The sequence below is a fragment of the Uranotaenia lowii genome, chromosome 1 (genome assembly GCF_029784155.1).
Source record: "Uranotaenia lowii strain MFRU-FL chromosome 1, ASM2978415v1, whole genome shotgun sequence".
NCBI lineage: Eukaryota > Metazoa > Arthropoda > Insecta > Diptera > Culicidae > Uranotaenia > Uranotaenia lowii.
The window spans coordinates 111,164,930-111,185,059 of record NC_073691.1 but is presented as its reverse complement, the minus strand read 5'-3'; the positions used below and the strand labels follow the sequence as shown (position 1 = coordinate 111,185,059).

Sequence of the window (20,130 nt, the reverse complement as noted above, 5' to 3'; positions counted from 1 at the left end):
CTTCCTGCAATTATTGCTGTGCTGTGCGGTAGAAGACGTTTGCACTTGCCCCGGGGGGAATGAATGAAATAAAAACTTGTCATAAAGTTATCTTATTTTAAGAAATTTAATGGTTTTACCCAAATATAATTGAATTTTAGTATATCTGGTTTTACCTCTCGAATGCGTTTGAAACACGTCCACGCAATTTTTGTTATTCATTTTTTGTTTGCGGACGGCTAAGACCAAGATGGTCTACCAATGTGAACACATCCACAAAAAGCAAACCGCCAAAATGTCGCGGAACTCTGCAGATGCATGGGAAAATAAATTCAGATTGTCCCATCATCGCTTTTTCAGTCTCATTTAATATTACGAAATTTTTTATTTCAATACATTTAAGGATTCCATGCATATAAGCTTGTTTTCTAGCCCGTTACGATACGCGTCTAAATTTTCACGTGATCTGTTTCGGTCTGTCTAGAAATTCGTGTGCAAAACGCAAAAAACACGCATTAGTATTGGTGTAAGTATGTTCAACGGACGACCAGGTTGAAATCGGTCGAAGTCAATTGGAAAGAGACAGATTACCAACTGTCAAAATCCATTCCTACTTGTTTCGACCTATTTCAACCTGTTTCGACTAACTTCCATTGAACACACATAATGTACATTTTGATTTGGATTTTAATTTTACCATGAAGTACACAGTAACAAAAATAATTACAAGAAAATTATTGTGGAACCGTACTGTCATTTTCGGCAACTATGAAATATTTTTAATTTACGATATACTTCACGGAGATATTCAGAAACTTCGATGAAATTCATTGTTAAATTGAAAATCATTGTTCAGTTATCTTAATACCAAATTAAGTATGACCGAGGTTCAAAACATAGTTCGATTCTATGAACTTAAAGTTAAGTACCCTTTTTCCTCCTTGCGATGGATCAAAACGGAGTTCGAACTGCGAACTCAAAATTGATCCCTTTTTTTCCTTCGGCGAGGGATCAAAGCTGAGTTCGACCTTATGAACCAAAAATTGAACTCTCTTTGTTGGACTGAAAACACTTAGCGAGTTCAGTCCGAACCGGAACAGCAACCAACGAACACGTCGCAAAATTTTGTCGTTCCGGAACAATTACCGGAAGACTATGAAGGAACTTCATAATGGAATGCATGTTCACCGTGTCAGCGTAAAATTCTGCCCGTCATTGTCATCATATGGTGAGCGGCTTGGAATGTCCGGAAACTTCCGGATGTTACTTCCCGTGGGAAGTAACATCCGGAAGTTTTCTTTGACCGGGAGTGTCAAAACTTTCCACCGCTCTGTAATTGCAATGCATGCAATGTACCGGAACAGCAAGATCCGGGTACAACAAATTTTAATGATCCTTTAATTCCCTGAAAATAAGCCGCCGAACTTAGTATTGAGTATGGCTATAAGAACTTAGTTTTGCTATTGCCCAGTCAAACTCAAAGTTGAGGGTGGCCACCGAAGTGCTGTTTTGAACCAAAACTACTTAATTTTGAGTTAAAAAAAAGAGCGTGTGGTCTTTGTTATTCGGGAAGTGGGTTGGTCCAGAACATGGTGAATCCAAGGTGGGTATATATTCAGGAGGTGTTCCCGAATAACGAATTCCCGATTCAGCCATTTTGGCTATGTAGGCTATGCAACTATATGGAAGTCATGAAGTTTGTTTACCAACAAACCCCAGAAAAGCTGAGCAAAAAATAAACAAACTCATTGAGAGCCCCGCTCACTCCTCGCCTACTTACTGTGAAAGTCGGAGAACCTAGTGTATCTAAGAACCTTGGGTGAATCTGGGAGAAGTATACTATATATATCTTAACTTTGTTTTAAGTTTTATTTTTGACACTTTACCAGCATTATTGTAGTAGTATCTTACCCTTCGTTTCATAAAGTAACAAATTTGCAACAATTAGTGTATGGAAAAAGTGGAAAATCGTATTTTATTTTAATTTTTTTTTCTTGATGTACTAACACGCAGAAAAATAGAAATTAGTTTCAAAGGAAAGTGCCGCAAAAACAAAGGATTTTTTCCTTTGATTTTGGGACAAATAAAAATTCCTTTGATTCAAATGCATTTTCTTTTGTTTCGAAGAAATGCTTTCCTTTGAATCAAAACTTTTTCTTTGTTCCAAATAATTAAATGATTTTGATTCAAAAACCTTTTCGTTCAGTTTTATGAAATTTATCTTTATTCTAACGGTATTTGGGTTTCAATTTAAAAGTATTTGTTTTTCAATTCTAGTTTTGGTTTCTAAAAATTCTAGTACTACATAAAAAATTTCATCCTATTAGAAATAAAAAGAAATCAATTATAATAAAAACATTTTATTTCTCTTAAAGTACATGTTCATCATTTAAATTATCGATTTTCCACAGGATAAGAGTTCTTGAACCGATTCATCTGTAAATAAAGAAGAGAACACATGAAGCTTTAAAAAAACGACATTAGGCTTAATAATGCAATTAAAAAAAATTAAAATTATTTGCATACATTGTATGAAAAGTACTTACTGGACGATGTTTGTTGGCGGACAGTTCCATCCGAACAGCTGATGAAGGGTTTCGGCGCCAGATGTTGAGTCTTCTTGGATCGGACCGGAAGCGATTGCAACCGCATAGTTGAAGGACCGGAACAGTCGGTATACAGTTCCTCTTTAAATCAGTTGGATGAATGATTGCCCTGAAAAATTTTGTTACTTAGGCGGTTTATTTGAAATTAAATTAATTTTGAAAGACCTACCCAAGAGTCCACTGTCGTTGTCCTCTCAAAGCTGTCGAAACTTTCCTACGCCGGGTACGTCTTGTGATTTCGGTGCTGTCTGGTGGTTGCGCGGCAGGAAGATTCCGGGTAAAATATATAGGTCTGACTGGTTGTCGGATAAGCTTCTCGCCGACCCGTTCACCTAACAGAAGCTAATGAAGATATGTCGACTGTTTGACGAAAAAATACTTTGGTTCAAAAGACAATTCATCTAAATCAATGAATTTTTACTTTGATTCTGAGTTAAAAAAAAATTCTTTGAATTCAAATTAAATATTTTGATTTAAAAATTCGGAACATTGGTTTTATGGGAAAAAAGTTAGGTTCAATATAAAATTTACTTGAATCAAGGAAATTGGATTTTGTTTCAATGGACACAAGGTTTTTGAATCAAAGATGTATATTTTTTAGTTCAATGGTACTACTTTTCGCTGCGTGAAGAATTTCCAACTGATAAAAATGATTTTTAAGGAAAAATTTAAAATCATGAAATGAAGGGTAAACGGTGCGTTAGAAAGTGTTAAGCGAACGTTATCGTCTTTCTTGAAAGGCATTCGTTAACGATAATTTAACCTTTTAAAAAGGCGATGGATGTTCCTGAGTAACTTTTACGTGACAATTAGATTTACCTAAAGCTCTCGTAAAACATCGTGAATCGACCCATTGGCAATTCTGCAGCGAAAACCATAAGCGGTTATTTTGCAACCATTAATGGTTAATAAAAAATGAGCATGTATCTGATTTTCTCATCGTGAGAAAAGGTGAGAAACTTTAGGTGAGAACCGTGTCCATTATCAAAATAAGAAGCGAAAAGTGCTGTGTTTTCGAGTATTTATTTTCCAAAAACATTGAAAAAATGGCTGGTTTGGTCCAGGATTGTTTCTCGATAGGCAGTACCGTCGCCTGCATTACTTGCTACAACCAGAATATCGAAGGCGAGGTTCTTGCGTTTGATCAGCAAACCAAAATGCTCATACTCAGTATCCTTTTATTGAAAAAAAAAAAATACTTTCCATTTTTCAGCTTCCCATACAGGAAACCTACATGAACTATTAACTGTATTATTATGACCACGATTTTCCTTAACCATGTTTTTTTCTGCCAACTCCAAGAATGTTCATCGATAAGCAACTCGTCCAAATTGAACGATGTTTTCATTGTCAACTTGGCACTTTGCAGCGACGTCCAGGTAAAGAAAGAAGTAAACTCCATACCCGATCCTCCACAGTCCCTGAATCTGCAGCGTGTAAGTATAATTTGTAATCATGATTTATCCACCTGGTTTTGACATTAATAAGTAAATTTCACTGGCTACCCGATAGGAAATTTGACAGTTGAAAAATTTCGCTGTTCACATATTTAGTTGGGTGCCAATTTAGTCTGGCTACGAATCACCCTACCAAATCAATGACCCTATTTAGTATGCCGATTAATCGGGCTACGCTTGAATATGAAATAGATGCCATACTAAATCGGCTGATGAGTAGGCTCACACAATTACGCATGATTTGGTAGCACAATAAGTTGATGGACGTAATCGGGGGGGATCGGTCAATTTAGTAGGTTTTCGTAGGACTCTATTTTGTTGGCAAACTTTAAGCCTATTTAGTATGGAATGGTCATAACTGAATTAGATGTGTTGTGTGATGGAGTTCATCGAAGGGAAAGCTTGGCCCACGATAGCACAGAAGACTTAGTCAGTGCTCATCAGCAGTTTGTTCGAGTGGTGAGCGGGTTTCTATCGGTTCCGTCATGACGACGTCAACCTGACCAAGTTCCCGGACGTGTGCCGGGCATGCCTGAAGCCGTAATCAAAGGTGTTCATGATTCCGATGGAGGCATCGCTAACGACGCCCTCACCGTGGGCCAGTTTCTGGATGAGGTGCCGGAGGTGAGTTGATGGAATAAAAAAATTATTTTGGAAATTAGTTTGATTGTTTTCCTCTTATTTCCATAGAAAAACATGCAGCTCTCGAAATCCGTTTGTACCGGTTGGGTGGAGGAGCTGGAATGGATTTCTACCTTCAGGTGCGAGCTGCTGTTGAGTCAGAAGTTTACGGAAGCCTTGGTAGATCGTTGGAGTTTTGCAGTGCTTGGATGGCAAGCTTCTCCACAGGACAGGTCGTTTCCCGACCGGCTACTGTAGGACGCTAGGTTCAAAGATTCCGGCATTCTCATTGCCGAATGAGCCAGTTTGCAGGTTCGTGCCTCCACCATCAGGCTACCTGCCAAAAATTTACTTCGCCAACCACCTGGAGACATTTTTACTACAGAAAAATAAAATTACCTCTACTGGACTTGCTCCGAGATACTAAAATGAACCATTTACATAAATCGCCCTATTTAGTCGGATGGTACTTTTGCGGTCAATCAATCCGGCTATTTAGTCGGATTGAGTTGGGTGGTAGAAAGAAAAATCAATTTTTGAGGTCAATCAATCCGGCTATTTAGTACGATTGGGTAGGGTGGTAGGAAAGAAATCGATGTTGGCGGTCAATCAATTCAGCTATTTAGTCGGATTGCGTAGGGTGGTAGGGAGAAAAATCAATTTTAACGGTCAATCAATCCGGCTATTTAGTACGATTCAGTAGGGTGGTAGAAAAACAGTCGATTTTTGTGGTCAATCAATTCTGCTATTAAGTCGGATTGAGTTGGGTGGTACAAAGAAAAATCTATTTTTGCTGTCAATCAATCCGGCTATTTAGTACGATTGGGTAGGGTGGTAGGAAAAACCAATCGATTTTTGAGGCCAATCAATTCTGCTATTTAGTCGGATTGAGTCGGGCGGGTAATACCAAATAGCTCGTTTGATACCCCTATTAAATAGCTGAACGTCGAAAATCTCATCAACTTTATCGCCCTACTAATCAGGCGATTAAGTCGGTTCCTACACAATCATGCTACTCATCACCCTATTTGATAGGCCTACGAAATTGGCTTATTAATCTGCTGATGCCCAGCAAAAACTCCCATAAGCGACGTTGCAACAATAGGCCGATTAGTATGATCGAAAATCGGCCGACGCATCCTTCGCGAGCCGACTAAGTATGGTGAATAGTAGGGTGTATTTCCTATCGGGTAGCTTCAAAACAAGCTCTACACGGAAAATAAAAAAAAGGTAAAATTTACCGAGAAGCATAGGTATATTTTTTCCACCCCACTTTCGAGGTAAATTTTACCTTTTTCTCATTCACCTAGCAAAGAGGTAAAAAATACCTTTTTCTAATTCACCTAGCGAAAAGGTAGAAAATACCTTTTTCTCATTCACCTAGCAAAGAGGTAAAAAATACCTTTTGCTCATTCACCTAGCAAAATGGTAAAAAATACCTTTTTCGCGTTCACCCAGAAAAAAAGGTAAAAAATACCTTTTTTTGTGCACCTAGCAAAAAAAAAGGAAATATTTATTTTTTCGGTATTTACGGTATACGAAGCCCTCTGTTGAATTCACCTTTCAAATCGGATCCGATTTAATGGTATACCATTAAATCGGATCCGATTTGAAAGGTGAATTCAACAGAGGGCTTCGTATACCGTATACTTTTTTCATTAGCCTCCGTGTTCCACACATCATTTGACATGACATGCCTTTCATCCATCGCATCATGCATCAAAAAAACAGTTAAAAACTTCAAGTGTTTATTAAACATCATCTCAAATGAAATTTATAACGTATAATTACAATCGCCATGCTAAATGCTTTACCATGTGAATGAAAGTACATATTCTTATGACAAAAAATATCACGCTGATAGAATTTGTTTCTAGGACAAGTTTTCAAAGAAAAACTTTACAGTTCAAACAAATCCTAAAAACCATTGAACTTCGTCTGTAATTTTTATTTTATTTTCATATTTCCCTATCTATTTCTTGTTCGCTTCAAAAAGTGATGATCTAGAAGAAGAAAAGAATTGTAAACACACAAAACGAGTTTGGCTCTTTAAGACTTCATGGTATTAGCTGTTTCAAATAATGAAGAAATAAAAAAAAAAACAAGTTTATAATAATTTCGTTATAAAATAATACCTATTGAAAGCCTATACAAACAAATCTTCACATTTTTTTTTCATTCGACCATGGTTTTATCATAAAATTAAGACAAGTTTTAATTTTAAATAGTTGAAATAAAACTGACTAAATCACTATCTTTTGTTCTTTTTTATTATAAATTACATCACATAAATTAAATTTCCAGTTTTTCTATACATGTAATCTTCATTATTAATAACAATTATTGAAACTATTTTTTACCCTAAACATATTTTTTTTGCTAATAAATATCAACGATACTGGTGGTCCGTCAAAAAATTCAATATTAAAAATATCTACAATCGGGATTCTGTTAAGCGCTTCGTAAGCTAAAAAATGGTCATCGTAGCCTCCAACGTTCCAGTGTTGGCATATGAGGTGAGGATTATTTTCGTGAACAACAATTTCAAGTATTTCAAACAGGAACATATTGCCCCTATAAAAATATGTCATGAAATGCCCATTCTTATAAGTGGTTCCTTTGTAAATCAAATTTGTTGACAAATTATAATTCTCAAAACTTAAGTTAAGCCTTATTGGTTGTATGATCTGTGTAAAATAATAACGCAAGCGCAAGTTACAAAGTTGTAAGTGACAATTTAATTCATTTTCAAAAAAACTATTGCTTGCTAGATCAAACGTAAACTGAAGGCTTGCCTTAACGCATAGAGTGAAGCAAATGTTCTTCCTAGATGAAATCATATGCGCGTATTGCTTAAAACCCTTATGTTTAGCCTCGTTGCGAAAGCACATTAGATATCGTATTGGGCCGGAAGCTTTTATAACGGACGGATAATGAACGACCATGTGGTGTTTAGGTTTCAAGTTTTTTTTGAATAACTCTTGGTACATCTCATGATGTGATCGTATGAGCATTTGCAAGCGGAACACATCATCAGGTGTGAATGAACGCTTTAACGCTACATCCACAAGTTTAACTAGCGTGATGCAATATTTCCAAACTATTTCATCTCTGGGAACTTGATCGCCGATTATCAAAGGAAAAAAGTGAAGAAAACAACGCATCTCACTTGACGTCATTCTAAATACAACAGTCTTTCGTTTTTCCTTACGGATATAACTCTCGCCAACGTCAGGCATCCGTTTCAAGTCTTCATCAAGAGTCATTCTACTTAAATTTTTTCTACGTTCGTTGAATTGTTGCAATGTAATGTATTTTTTTATGTAGATACAATGATCTAATATCTCCGTGAGACCATGTTTGCAAATACCGCTACTAAAAAGGTCGTGCATTGCATCTACACTTTTGTTAACGATCACATGAAAGTTCGGCAACCCGTTGAAAACAGAATTTCCGGCAATTCCTGTATCGCTTAGTTTATTTAATTTTAAATTTTCCTCGTAGTCTCGCACGTTACGAAAGTATTCAGAATGTTCCGATGTATCAGTTTGCATTAACTGTTTTGGCCTTCGGCAAAACCGACAATAGAAGTTGGCGTTAAATCCACTTGCCAACATAAGCATTTGGTGTATGCCTAAATTGTCGCCCTGAACGAGGCTCAGCACAAACTTTACATTCACAGTACGTCCATCTAAATTGAACTCTATGCCTTTCAGTTCAATTTCTCTAAATACTCCGATTAACTCTGACAGTAATCTGTTTATTCCCACGTCCTTAATATCAGTTTTCTTCAGCATACCTGCTACAAATATATGATTCAGTCGAGAAAGGAAATGTTCCGGAATCGTCGGAAAGCTATAATAAATACCGCATACGTTGTGACGACCACTGTGGGAGCTTTGGGGATCGTTAATCTCAAATTCATCTCCGTAAACAAAGATTGGTAGAACGATATGATCACCATACTCATTTAGAACATTTTTCCACACAGAACCATTAACAAAATTTTCGTTTCTTTTTGATTTTATCAATTGATTAGTGTTTTCTAAAGTCATTTTTAGGACCATGCAGTCATTGAAAGCGAAAAACGCTTGGATTTGGTACATTATCGGCATGATTACAAGCTCATTTGGTTTATCTGAATAGTCGAGGTTATTTTCAAGAGACATTTTCTCTACCGCTTCGTTTTCAAAAGTAAGTATCGTGGGGAGAATATGTCCTTCAGTTTTCTTCAAATATTTGAACAATTTGTAATCGCTATTAATGTTCGAAAATAAATTCTTCATTATTGACAAGTATTTCTTGAATGCAAATTCAGTTTCTGCATCAGATGCGTACATATCTAATGATTCCAATAAAATTGCAATATTCGAAAGTAGCTCGTTTACATTTTTCTGTATATTGTATACATCTTTGCGCGTTACGTTATGTTTTGCATGCATTTGTAAGGTGAAGTTTACAGCTGCAGATTCCAAGGACTTTAAATTGGTGCTTAGAGTGCAATCTTTTGCATCAATATTGACATCAGAATAAGTTTTTAATTTTTTTGGTTGCTGACATTCTGTGGAGTTATATCCACTTGAAGTGGGCTGTGTCTCATAACAAGAAGTTTCCTCAACATTTATGGATCCTGTTTCAGTTTGTGATGCTGAATGGCGCATAATATGTTTTTTGAACGGATAAAATACAGAAAAAATTTGTTTACAATCTTTATAAGTGCATTTATAGCGATAGTGCACAGGCACTCTGTGGTCAGTTTTTAAATGCTTTAAATATAAACTAGCTCTCTCGAAGCTTCGCGAACAATCTATTATCAAGCAAGCGTACATCATGCTTTTGTTGATTTCAAATGTTTCGATAATCTCACAATATTAATATAACGCTCTGATATTGGTAGCTCGTAAATTGAGGCACTTATAAACTGCCAAACTAATTGGGACAGTTTAGAAAACGGCAATCCCAGTACTGCTGTCAGCTTAATAAGAACGTCAATTGCACGCAGCGCGGTTGAAAATTTATAATAAAAACTATGGTAATAAACGTAGAAAGGACCTCGAACGTCCCGATAGTCTTTTCCAACGGCAACGAGCTTCGGTGTCAATGGCAATCTGCTTTCAGCATATGCAGCGTAAACTTTCTGTACTTGTTCGCCTATCTCAAATTCGTTTTCAGCCCAAATTATAGTGTCCTCTTGAGCCACTTGAATCGATGGTCTGAATCGCGCTCCAGTTGAAATCGGTAGCAGTATTGTATTTAATCCAATAAGCACAGCACACCATTTGGAATCTGTGAAAATTATAAATTATTTAGATTAAGATATAGATTAACAAAATATAATAAGGTTTTTTAACGCGTGAATTCCCGAAAACCGCAATAATTTCCGAAAACCGACAATGACATGACAATGGCATCACAACATGACAATGACATGACAATGGCATGACAATGACAATGACAAGACAATGAAATGGCAAAGACACAACAATGACATTGAGACCTAAGACATTTGAACCTGAGACAGAAATGAGGTCTTAGGTCTCTATGTCATTGTCATTGCCATGTGTTTTTCATTATTATGTCATTGCCATGTCATGTATTTGTCATTGTTGTGCCATTGCCATGTCATGTCATTGTCAGAGCAAAAATTCTTCCAGCTTCAAAAAAAATCTGAATGTTTTCCTTTGAAAGGACATTATTTTTTCCAGAATCCGTGTTAATTGTAAAAACAGCGTTTATTTCAGAAAAAACGGTAAAAAAAGCCGTGTAAAACGCGTTAAATACTTCCTGTATAACTTACCTTCGGATGCAGTTGAATGAAAAAAATGATTAACTATTCCTGGCGCAGAAGGATCGCGTGCTTTGGCCGAAATATACGTAACAATGTTACTTCTACTACTTTCCAAGTGTCTCATTCCAATTTGGGCATCGCCAAACAGTTTTTCATAGTCCAGATCAATCTATAAATTATAAGAAAATAGGATGAGAAATTTCAATGCTTTCAACAAAATAAACATTGCCATGAAACATGGTAAAACTGCGATTTTTCTTGAATAAAACATAAAGTAATTTTAGTATCCCTATACTTACCCAATTGTACATAAATAATTATAAGCGTAAATCATCTCGAGAGAGAACTCGAACGAGAATGAAAAGAATAAACGATCATTGAAGATCAGTCTAAGTCTAGCCATCAGTCAAGGTGGAGGCACACGAACTTAAACTATTTTCTTATTCTATTTCGGAAACCCCTTATTCAACCCCTATATTTAAAGTATTATTACCAGTAGAAAATCATAGTTTACTAAAAGTAATTAAAGTGCGTATTCAAAAGTAATAAAAGCCAATATGAAAATGTGCAGATCTAGGTAAATCCAGGATAATTTATTTAAAAAATGTGGACATTTTCACTTTTCGCTGCTTTTAAGCTGTCGACTTACTTTTTATACTTTCTCCGTTCAAAATTGGGAACAGCAAAGAGAGATTTGAAATTTGGAAGAAACATAGCTTACCTAGGAATTTCGGATACGTTTCCAAGCTAAACGAATAAGTTAGTTGTCAAATAATTAAGATTTATTTCAAACTTAGACTACAATTTTATTGCTATAAAGGGTAATTAATTTCTGGAAAAGCTCAGACATTTTCGGCATTAACGTTAATAATTCTGTAGAAACGGGAACTGTAACTGTACCTGAAAGTCACACTTCCATATCTTTGTACTCTGTTATCAGGAGAAAGTTTGAATAAAAACTTTTGTTAGAGTAAAAATTTATGAAATTTATGATAAATGAAATGACAATGTGCATGCATCTCAGTTAGAAGAATTATATTATAGGTACCATATATACGGTACCATATGTCTTATCACTGACAACTATGTTTTCTTTCCGGATTATTCCCGATACAGATTTTTTTGTTCCCGAAGAACATTTTTAAGGAACAGACGGTTGTACCTCTGTTCGCAATTTTCACATCGGCGATATGCTATTTTGGCTGTTTACGCGGCATGACTATTGGCGGTTTGGTCGGTTTATCATTTGGCAAATGGCCTTGTTTGGCGGTGTTATTCTTTACGATATGAGCTGCTTCTGAAGCCATCAACACCGATTTTGAAGGACCCACTAGCATATTCTGCAAAGCCGCTGACCGGTCCAGTATTGTGAGCACCTACAAAAAGAAACTTTGATCAGCTTCAGGGATATTTTGGGGTTTGAATACTTACTTTCTTGCAATTGTGGGAAAGCTTTGTGCAGGGCAGTACGGCATCCTTTTCCAGATAAACGGCCGGATTTCTCGGTTTGACACTCATGATTCAAGTATATATTTTCGCGGGGGTGGAAGTCAATTTCAATAGAAATGCAGTCGACCTGAGTCGAACCAGCCGAACGGAAACTAATGAATGATCGATAAACGTTAAATGGGATTTGATTGATGGTAATGACTTACCGTTTTACCGTTTTTAACTCTCTAAAGACATAGATTTTAGATGATCATTTTCGCGTTTAGTTGGATTTTTTTTTAACTATTTGAATGAAGGGTTTTTTTTGTTGTCTTCGACTGATTTTTGTTTACTCATTGTTTTTGACATTTTACTGATATTCAAAAAAGGTTTTTCACAACATCAGAACTCATGAATAGTGCGGTATTTGATCAGATACCATCAATTTGGAAACTCTCAAGTGATAGGATTAAAACATGTATAATAAATAGTATATTATTCTTACCAGTTGATAACCAGAGTTCAGTTTATAATGATGGTAGGTGGTCAGTAGAGTTAAACTCTTCCGACTGCACCGCAGTAAATGCTTTCGGCAATCGAAGCTACTTTCCCACTTCTCTAACACCGTTGTCCACGGCTCCTGGTTTAACAGCAGCCAAGTGTTGGAGTTGCCGCTTTCCAGAGAGGGTGTTTCAACAACATCAACCTTCCTAATTTTTCTTTGATGTTGGTCTTCTCGCTTCGCTTCGTTCCTGTTTTTCTTTCTGATATTTCCCAGCCTGTTGGATAGCGTTCCACCCGGGGAAGTTTTGGCACTGCTTTTAGGAATGTAATAAATGTTCTGAAAATGTGTAAACAATATGTAAGCTATTTAACATTTTGATCAATTTCAAAAAACTTACTCTTGGTTCGTGCTTCAGTAACGTGCGAATAGCTTTGTCGTAATCTTCCAAAATCTTTGCCGTTGTCCTTTTCGAGCCATAAGTTTGCAAATGAAATTGTATAACGATGGCTGTCAGCTTTCGGACTTTCTGGTCCGACAAGGGGCCACTTCGAGCACGTTCAAGAATTTCTTTTCCCTCTTCGGTTTTTCTCAAAATTTCTTCCAGCAATTTAGGAGAAAAAGTAATATCAGTAGAACATTTAGGTTCGGGACATGACTCGCCGTCTTCGTCCGATTCCGAATTTGTGCGCTTGCGTTTTGATAATGGATTTGGAACTGAACCGTAAGAAGTTCCAGGCTTATCCAAGTCGTCTTCTGCTGATGAGACAGAACAACTGTCTTCGGAACGGGAAGACAGCTTGTTCGGTGGAAATTCCGTAGCAGAAGGGGCAGTCAAGAGCTTATGGACAATAACTTTCTGAAATATTCTATTAGCTTTAAGTTTTCATAAACAAAAAATTTTTAAACTTACGTTTCGTTTTCGCCACTCAACGATGGTCCGGAAAACGTTCCCATGCGACCATTCAACGTCCACAACACTGAGGGCACTTTCTAGATCTTCTTGTGTGATCGTTAAGAGATCCACCCAGGATAGTCCGCACTCTGTAATTTATGGTTTTTTAAATTTTTGTTTAGGTCGGAAACATCTGGGTTATTCACAATTCTACAATTATCACTACCTGAAAAAATTTCCCAAACACTGCTGGTGAAACCCAAATCCTCAGTGAGTTCTGAAATCACTAATTCGCGATTCTCCATTTTTAACAAAGGTTTCTATCTTTTTATCTAACCGAACGAACCGCACAAACGAAAACAATGGTTAACTGTTCAAAGAAATTTCCAACCTTAAAGCAAAATGGAGTTATTACCTCGCTCAGTGGTGAAATTCACCACGCTTGGAAGTAAGAAGTACCTTTTTGAATTGGGCCAACATTTACCTTTATTTCTAGGTGAATTGTACCTTTTTCTTCAGCCCAATTCAGGTAAATTTTACTTTGCTCCGAGGTAAATTTTACCTCTTCGAGGTAAAACTTACCTTTTTGTCTTTCATGAGGATTCACCTTTTTTTCTAGGTAAATTTTACCTTTTTATTATTTTCCGTGTACGGAATCAGTAATTTTGACGGATCTCAATTGGCGATTTGCAGCAAAACTTTTTTACTTGCAGCGCCAACTGATTTTCACTTTTGGTACTAACAAAAGGGTGATGATAGCTGTTTTTTAACACGGCAGTGAATATAAGTTGTTTTCAAAATAGAAGTTTTTTTAAAAACAGCTGAATTTCACAAAATTAAAATGACATCAACTTGTAAGAAAATCTGCAATTAACTTATTTAAATGCTTTTTGCATGAGAAAATCAGGTTTTTCATGGTTATTCTTACGAAATTCATCTTTAATTTTTTTTAGATTGAATTATGTAGATGCTGTTACGATAGCTAACGGTTTTGTAGATTGTGTTAGACTGCGTTAGACCTTATGTTCGGTCAATTTAAGATAGACTATTTATAATATGAGAGAAAATTTCAAAAAATCATTACACTAATGTGATGTTATTAAGTTGAAACTTTTTCTCTAGCTATGTTTAAATTTACTTTTGCTGAATCCAAAGCACTGGAGAGAAAACCGTCAATTAAAAAAAAAGTTATTTCCATATCCAGCGTTTCCGCTTAAGCTTAGATAAATGAAGCAACATTTCCGTGAAAGGCTTTTTATTTTCTGTAATTACGATTGTCCAACTGATGTTCTTGTATCGGCAAGCTTAATACGTTCAATAATTTTAAATCCAGTGATTTTTTTTTAAATTTATGATTGAAAAAGTTATTATGCAGATTTTTTTTTATATAATTTCTTCTTAAGGAACCCCTGATTTTTGTTATAATTTTCTTTTTCGGATTTGGTGCTAGGGGCTGTTGAATTTGTCTTATTTTTGTATGCATTCAGGATTTCTAAATCTATATTATTCATGACTTAGCAGGAAGTTTCTTTCATAAAAAATCGCATCTCATTTTGACTACACTTACTTGCCTTGGTTCATGAATCTGCTTTCGATCTGTGGTACATCATGGTATGCAAATTATAATTTTAAACACTTTCTCCATTTCACCAAATGCCTTAAGGTTTTGGGGAAGCAACCTTATACACGCTTTTTTCATTGATTGTTTATATTTTTTTACCAGGTATATTTCTTCAAGACTCGGTACGGATCTAAAAATAATTCAGAAACATATTAATTTTGTTTTTAAAACTGATCAATCTTGAAGATTATCATTTTAAGGGTGATTTATTACCAGTTCTAAGAAAATCCTTTGTGATCTCAATTGGATAGATTCTAATTCCAGGCAGGCTTTCCGCGCTGTTGCACAGTGACACTGCAGAGTTTTTCGTCAACTGAAAATTAACGTATATAAGTTAAAACAGGGCTTTTAAAGTATACACGATTACGTAGTTTACTTTTTCTTACCTTATTCAATAGCTCAATCTCGAATAATTTACCTCTGAACGCCGAAATTCTACAATTTTTCTCTTTGTTTTGAAAAAATACTATGTAGCTTGACGTTTCTATCCATAATATCACCCTTTTGATCGCAGGGCCCTCTGAGAGTCGTTTCGAGCTGCAAATCGCCAATTCAACTTCTACTTCTAAGTTACGTGCACTCAGAAAAATACTATTATGTATGCCATAAGATTCTCTTATGAAGTGGCGCCATAAGAAAAATTAATGAAATTCATAAGATTGTCTTATGACGCGAATGAATTCTGAAGATGAACGCCTTCTTCAATGAGAGGTTGTTGCTTTTCATAAGAGATTCTTATGGAAACAGTAAATCACTTTCTAATAAGAAAAATTCTCGATATTTCATGCTGAAAACATGCTTTTTATTGTTTTCCAAATTCGTTTGAAATTAAATCCTTCATTGTCACCATCAGCAGCGCATCAACAGACGGCTCCATCAAGGTTTTTTTTGCCGCATCTTAATCTTCGACCTTTCGTTTTTTACCGATCAGCTTGCTGAAAAGTAAACAAATAATGTATTTTAGTTTACTAATATATTCAACGTTCACACCAAAAACAGCAAATCGAACTTACCATTCCGGAGATAACAATAACATTTAAGGGGCCGTTCAGATACCACATGGACAGAAAAATGAGAATTTTGACCCCCTCCTCCCCTTTCGTGGACAAGCGTGGACATTTGGCAAACCCCTACCCCCCTCACCGAATGTCCACGTGGACACATTTGAAAATGTTTTTAATTTAAATACCCTTAATTTGACAGTTAAAAAACACCTCTTTTTGCCTTTTTGGCAGATTTTGTAAAACCGAATAAAAAATTCCTGGTATTAATAAAAAAAATTAAATTTTAGATTTCTTAATTATCATATTTATCATTTGCTTTCAAGTAGCTACTTATTGTTAAAACTTAAACTGGAAAGGTATGCCATTTTAAGATTTTGATTTAAACATCTTAATATTTATTCACCTTTAGAAAATATTTAGTAAGTAACTATGTCCACGTGGACAAGACCCAAACCCCTACCCCCCTCTCCGTGGACAAGCGTGGACATTTCCATACCTCCCTCTGCAGATGCATGAATCTTGTTCCCGATCTCTTAAGGTGGCGTTGCTAACATCGAAAGCCCGTAAAGAAGAATTAAATGTTCGCAGCAAAGCCCACTTGCCCACTTCTTTATCTTGAAGTGACGGTATTTTTGCTTATAGCTAATATACGAGCTGAAATAGCCGCTACAAAGTTCGAAATGGCTAATGTTATACGGAAAGCCCGCCAAAGGAACGATTTTGTGTATCAAGTAGGGGGTGGTCATGAAATCGACATGACTTATTCAGATAAGTATAAAACTTGCCTAGGTACAAATATTTTCGAACAATTCGATTAACATACGAAAATTAAACAGAGTGCGCTATCTGGAGTTGTATTCAATTTTAGTCCAAACCTGATCGTCGATTTCATGACCACTCCCTACTTGATACACAAAAAATCGTTCCTTTGGCGGGCTTTCCGTATAACATTAGCCATTCCGAACTTTGTAGCGGCTATTGGCTATACAAACCAATTCTAGTTTTATTTAAGCCAAATCTAATTTGTAATATTTACAGTTGAGCACACGGGTTCGAAATCAAGTGGAACAGAAGAAGCGACAAGTTTCGGCTTTGGCCGCGGGCGTTAGCCAAGAGGGGCAGACTTTGTTTTTGGCGATTGCAAGGACGATCAATCAGGTACTTATTTCAATGAAAGATAAAGTTAATATTATGTTTATACTAGCGGTCTGATACCATCATTTGTTTCTGTTTCTTTTAGGTGTCATGGGATGGTCCAAATATTGTAGTTTTCCAAGATGTGACCATTGCACCACCATACAAAGTGGAAAATGTCAAAGGTTCTCCAGACTCGAGACAGCTTACATATGTCAAAAAAATAGTACGTATAAATTATGTCAGAATTTTATTGTAACGTGACGTTAAAAAAAATCGTTATAGGTTGAGAAACATGTAAATGATCAAGCTGCAAGTTCGAATGCTAACATGCCCTCGTCGTCCCCCTCGAATGCGGCATCAACAACTACGATCTCCGCTAAATAATAATGCGGTCCTTTCCTGTCCAGAACAAATGGTACAAGATGGAAGGTGAAGGACAAAGTTTAGAAAGTTGGATTAGAAAAAAAGATCATTCGAAAGCGTAAGGAGCAGTTCACTCCGCAATCAATCTATGATTTATTTCAAGAAAACACAAATTCGCGATAAAGTAAGTATGCAAATAGTTCATTCATCTCACGGATATTCAGCTCTGTCTTTCTTTCAAAGCCAAATTATCAATATGAATTATTCGAATTTCATATTTTTCAGTAATTGAAAAACTTACCCCCGACTATTATGAAAATCAATAGGCATCAAAAGTTCCGTATGTTTTCATTTCTATCATACAATAAACACATGTTTCAAAATGATCTTTCATGGCAGAAATAATCGAAAGAAAGCATTTTAAGTCAAAAATGGAGCCCAGAGTCGTATGCGGAAGGTTTTTGAGGTCAGGAAAAATATTCTGGTCGGCTTAGGACGAATCATATACAATTGAGGTTCCCAATTTGAGGACATGTTAAGTTATGGTACATATTTTAAGAATGCACAGCGTGATAAAACTTTGTTTGTTAAAATCTGATGATTGATGGCATTTCGATAAAGTAATTTAATTCTAATGAAATTCTTCCTAATGTGATTTTGTAATTATTAGGAAATGAAAATTATACCTTAGAAAGATGATGAAAATGAACGAAAAGAAGCAATATCGATGAGCCGGATTACGTTGATCTATACAATGATCCATGGATGAATGTGTTTCGTATCTCAATCGTTATACAAACTGCTATTAAGCTTAAATATTCTTTCTGAAGTCTAGAAGTTGTCTCATAACACGCTCTTGGCTCATTTCCATCAAATTCATGCTTACTATCTCGACATTTAATTAATTCAATTTTGTTTAAATTCAATACATCAACAGGCAGTATGACATTTGGCATAAAGCTATTTGGCATAATGCCTTTTGGCATAAAGCCATTTGGCATAAAGGTCATTTGGCATAAAAGCCATTTGGCATAATTACTTTTTTCGTGTGATCACGTTGAGATTCACTTTTCGGAAAACGTTTAAATTTTTCTTTTCTTAAGTTTTACGGCATTGCCGCAAACATCGAGAATGCAGGGGGTGAGGCGGCACAAAGCCGCCGAGGCTCCCCAATCCGAGGTGGCCGCCGACCCGCCGTCGGAAGCGGTGGCCTTATTACATTGGTCTAGGTCTACTGGTGCCTCCTACCTAGGAGTAAACCTTTACGCGAAAGCTAGGGGTGATCCCTCAGCCCCGTCCGCCGCGCGATAGCGCGAAGGACAATATTTAATAAAAGTTCGAACGCGCAGCGTGAGGAGGCTGGTGTTGACTTTTGTAGAACCGCAATAAGTAAGGCGTTCAGACCTAAGCTTGAACCGGCTCCTCAAGCTGCGCGTTCGAACTTCCATGAAATATTGTCCTTTGCGCTATCGCGCGGCGGACGGGGCTGAAGAATCACTCCTAGCTTTTACGTAAACCTAGGAGGCCCCAGTAGACCTAGACCAATGTAATAAGGTCGCCGATACCGACGGAGGGTCGGCGGCCACCTCGGATTGGGGAGCTTTGGCGGCTTTGTGCCGCCTCACCCCCTGCATCCTCGATGTTTGCGGTAACCTCGCAAAAAAAAAAATTGCAAGTTTATTTAAACAGTCATCACTCGGTAAGTTGAAATTATATGCCAAATGGCTTTTATGCCAAATGGCCTTTATGCCAAAAGGCATTATGCCAAATGGCTTTATGCCAAATGTCATACTCCCCTTCAACAAAATGCCATGAATCTTAAAGTTAAAAAAACTGGCGCTGATTTGTTAACAAAACGTAATGTAAAACCTATAACTAGTTGTAGATTCCTCAAACGAAAAGGAATTCGGAAAGACAATGAATATGTACCCTTCGTTATGTTCGCTTGAACAATGTAAATAGTATTTTTGCCGCGAAACAAAACACGGCAAACTTTTTTGTTCATCATATTTCGATGACAAAGCCTTCAATCGATGGCAAAGCCTTTAATCAATGGCTTATATTCTATTCTATTTTTATTTGTTTAGAGGATTTCAACTTTCGCGGTCATTCACCCTCTGTATCGAAGAATTGGTTACATTTCAATACTTTTCAAGACTTATATTACCTGATCCTGAAAGCCCCCTACGGACTCACACTCCAGCCAAATTCAATCAACAAAGAGAGATTCTTGAAAAAAAACTAGAGAATTTGAAAAGAAACACAGCTGGTTAACGCTAAGCAATGGATGTAAAGAAGGAATCAGGTGTTATTCTTGTTTCAACATTTGCAAATTTGTTGTAACGTGATGTGCAGCAAAAGTTACCGACGAAAAAGTTTTGTTAATTGACCTTCTGAAAAATCATAAAAATAGTGAATACATGCACGCTGATGTTGACCATCAGCAGCACGGAAATATTAAGAGTAAACAGCACGTGAAAAAAGGACACTCTTTGGGCAAACCGAACATGCTCAATTTGGGAAGTTTAACACCAGTATTGAAAATCAACATCGAACAAAATAAACCTGTCCTAATCCAGCAAACTAATAGCAGCTTATAAAAAAATTCAATAAGTCCACAGAATGCAATAGATATTGGAGACCCCAAATGCACCTTCTAAAAATTTGTAACTCGTTCACCTTCTCAGGTAAGCATTAACCATCACTAACTTTAGAAAAACTAATACTAA

The 20,130-nt window shown here is 36.4% G+C and overlaps 3 protein-coding genes across 5 annotated transcripts; 1 reads left to right on the top strand and 2 right to left on the bottom strand.

Moving 5' to 3' along the window:
- Positions 1 to 2,353: 2,353 nt before the first annotated feature.
- LOC129737807 (uncharacterized) lies at positions 2,354 to 3,329 on the bottom strand. Its single transcript, XM_055728970.1, has 4 exons — positions 3,306 to 3,329; positions 2,755 to 2,927; positions 2,526 to 2,694; positions 2,354 to 2,415 (listed from the first exon to the last, which is right to left on the bottom strand). The coding sequence occupies exons 1-4, from the start codon at positions 3,327 to 3,329 to the stop codon at positions 2,374 to 2,376; spliced, it is 408 nt and encodes a 135-aa protein (XP_055584945.1). The 3' UTR covers positions 2,354 to 2,373.
- A 196-nt stretch (positions 3,330 to 3,525) lies between these two features.
- On the top strand, positions 3,526 to 17,787 carry LOC129738707 (LSM12 homolog A). Of its 2 annotated transcripts, XR_008735607.1 has the most exons (6): positions 3,526 to 3,755; positions 3,888 to 4,021; positions 16,940 to 17,059; positions 17,142 to 17,261; positions 17,321 to 17,585; positions 17,687 to 17,787. XR_008735607.1 is itself a non-coding variant. In XM_055729962.1 (5 exons), exons 1-5 carry the CDS (start codon positions 3,632 to 3,634, stop codon positions 17,420 to 17,422), a joined length of 600 nt encoding a protein of 199 aa, XP_055585937.1. In that variant the 5' UTR covers positions 3,526 to 3,631; the 3' UTR covers positions 17,423 to 17,787. The 2 variants fall into 2 exon arrangements, 1 of the variants encoding a protein (XP_055585937.1); XM_055729962.1 differs by having other exon boundaries at positions 17,321 to 17,787.
- On the bottom strand, positions 6,402 to 16,019 carry LOC129738704 (uncharacterized). 2 transcript variants are annotated; one of them, XM_055729959.1, is made up of 5 exons: positions 15,111 to 16,019; positions 12,782 to 15,027; positions 12,385 to 12,720; positions 10,461 to 10,620; positions 6,402 to 9,949 (listed from the first exon to the last, which is right to left on the bottom strand). In XM_055729959.1, exon 5 carries the CDS (start codon positions 9,493 to 9,495, stop codon positions 6,994 to 6,996), a length of 2,502 nt encoding a protein of 833 aa, XP_055585934.1. In that variant the 5' UTR covers positions 9,496 to 9,949; positions 10,461 to 10,620; positions 12,385 to 12,720; positions 12,782 to 15,027; positions 15,111 to 16,019; the 3' UTR covers positions 6,402 to 6,993. The 2 variants fall into 2 exon arrangements, with proteins under 2 accessions (XP_055585934.1, XP_055585933.1); XM_055729958.1 differs by having other exon boundaries at positions 12,782 to 16,019.
- Positions 17,788 to 20,130: the final 2,343 nt, after the last annotated feature.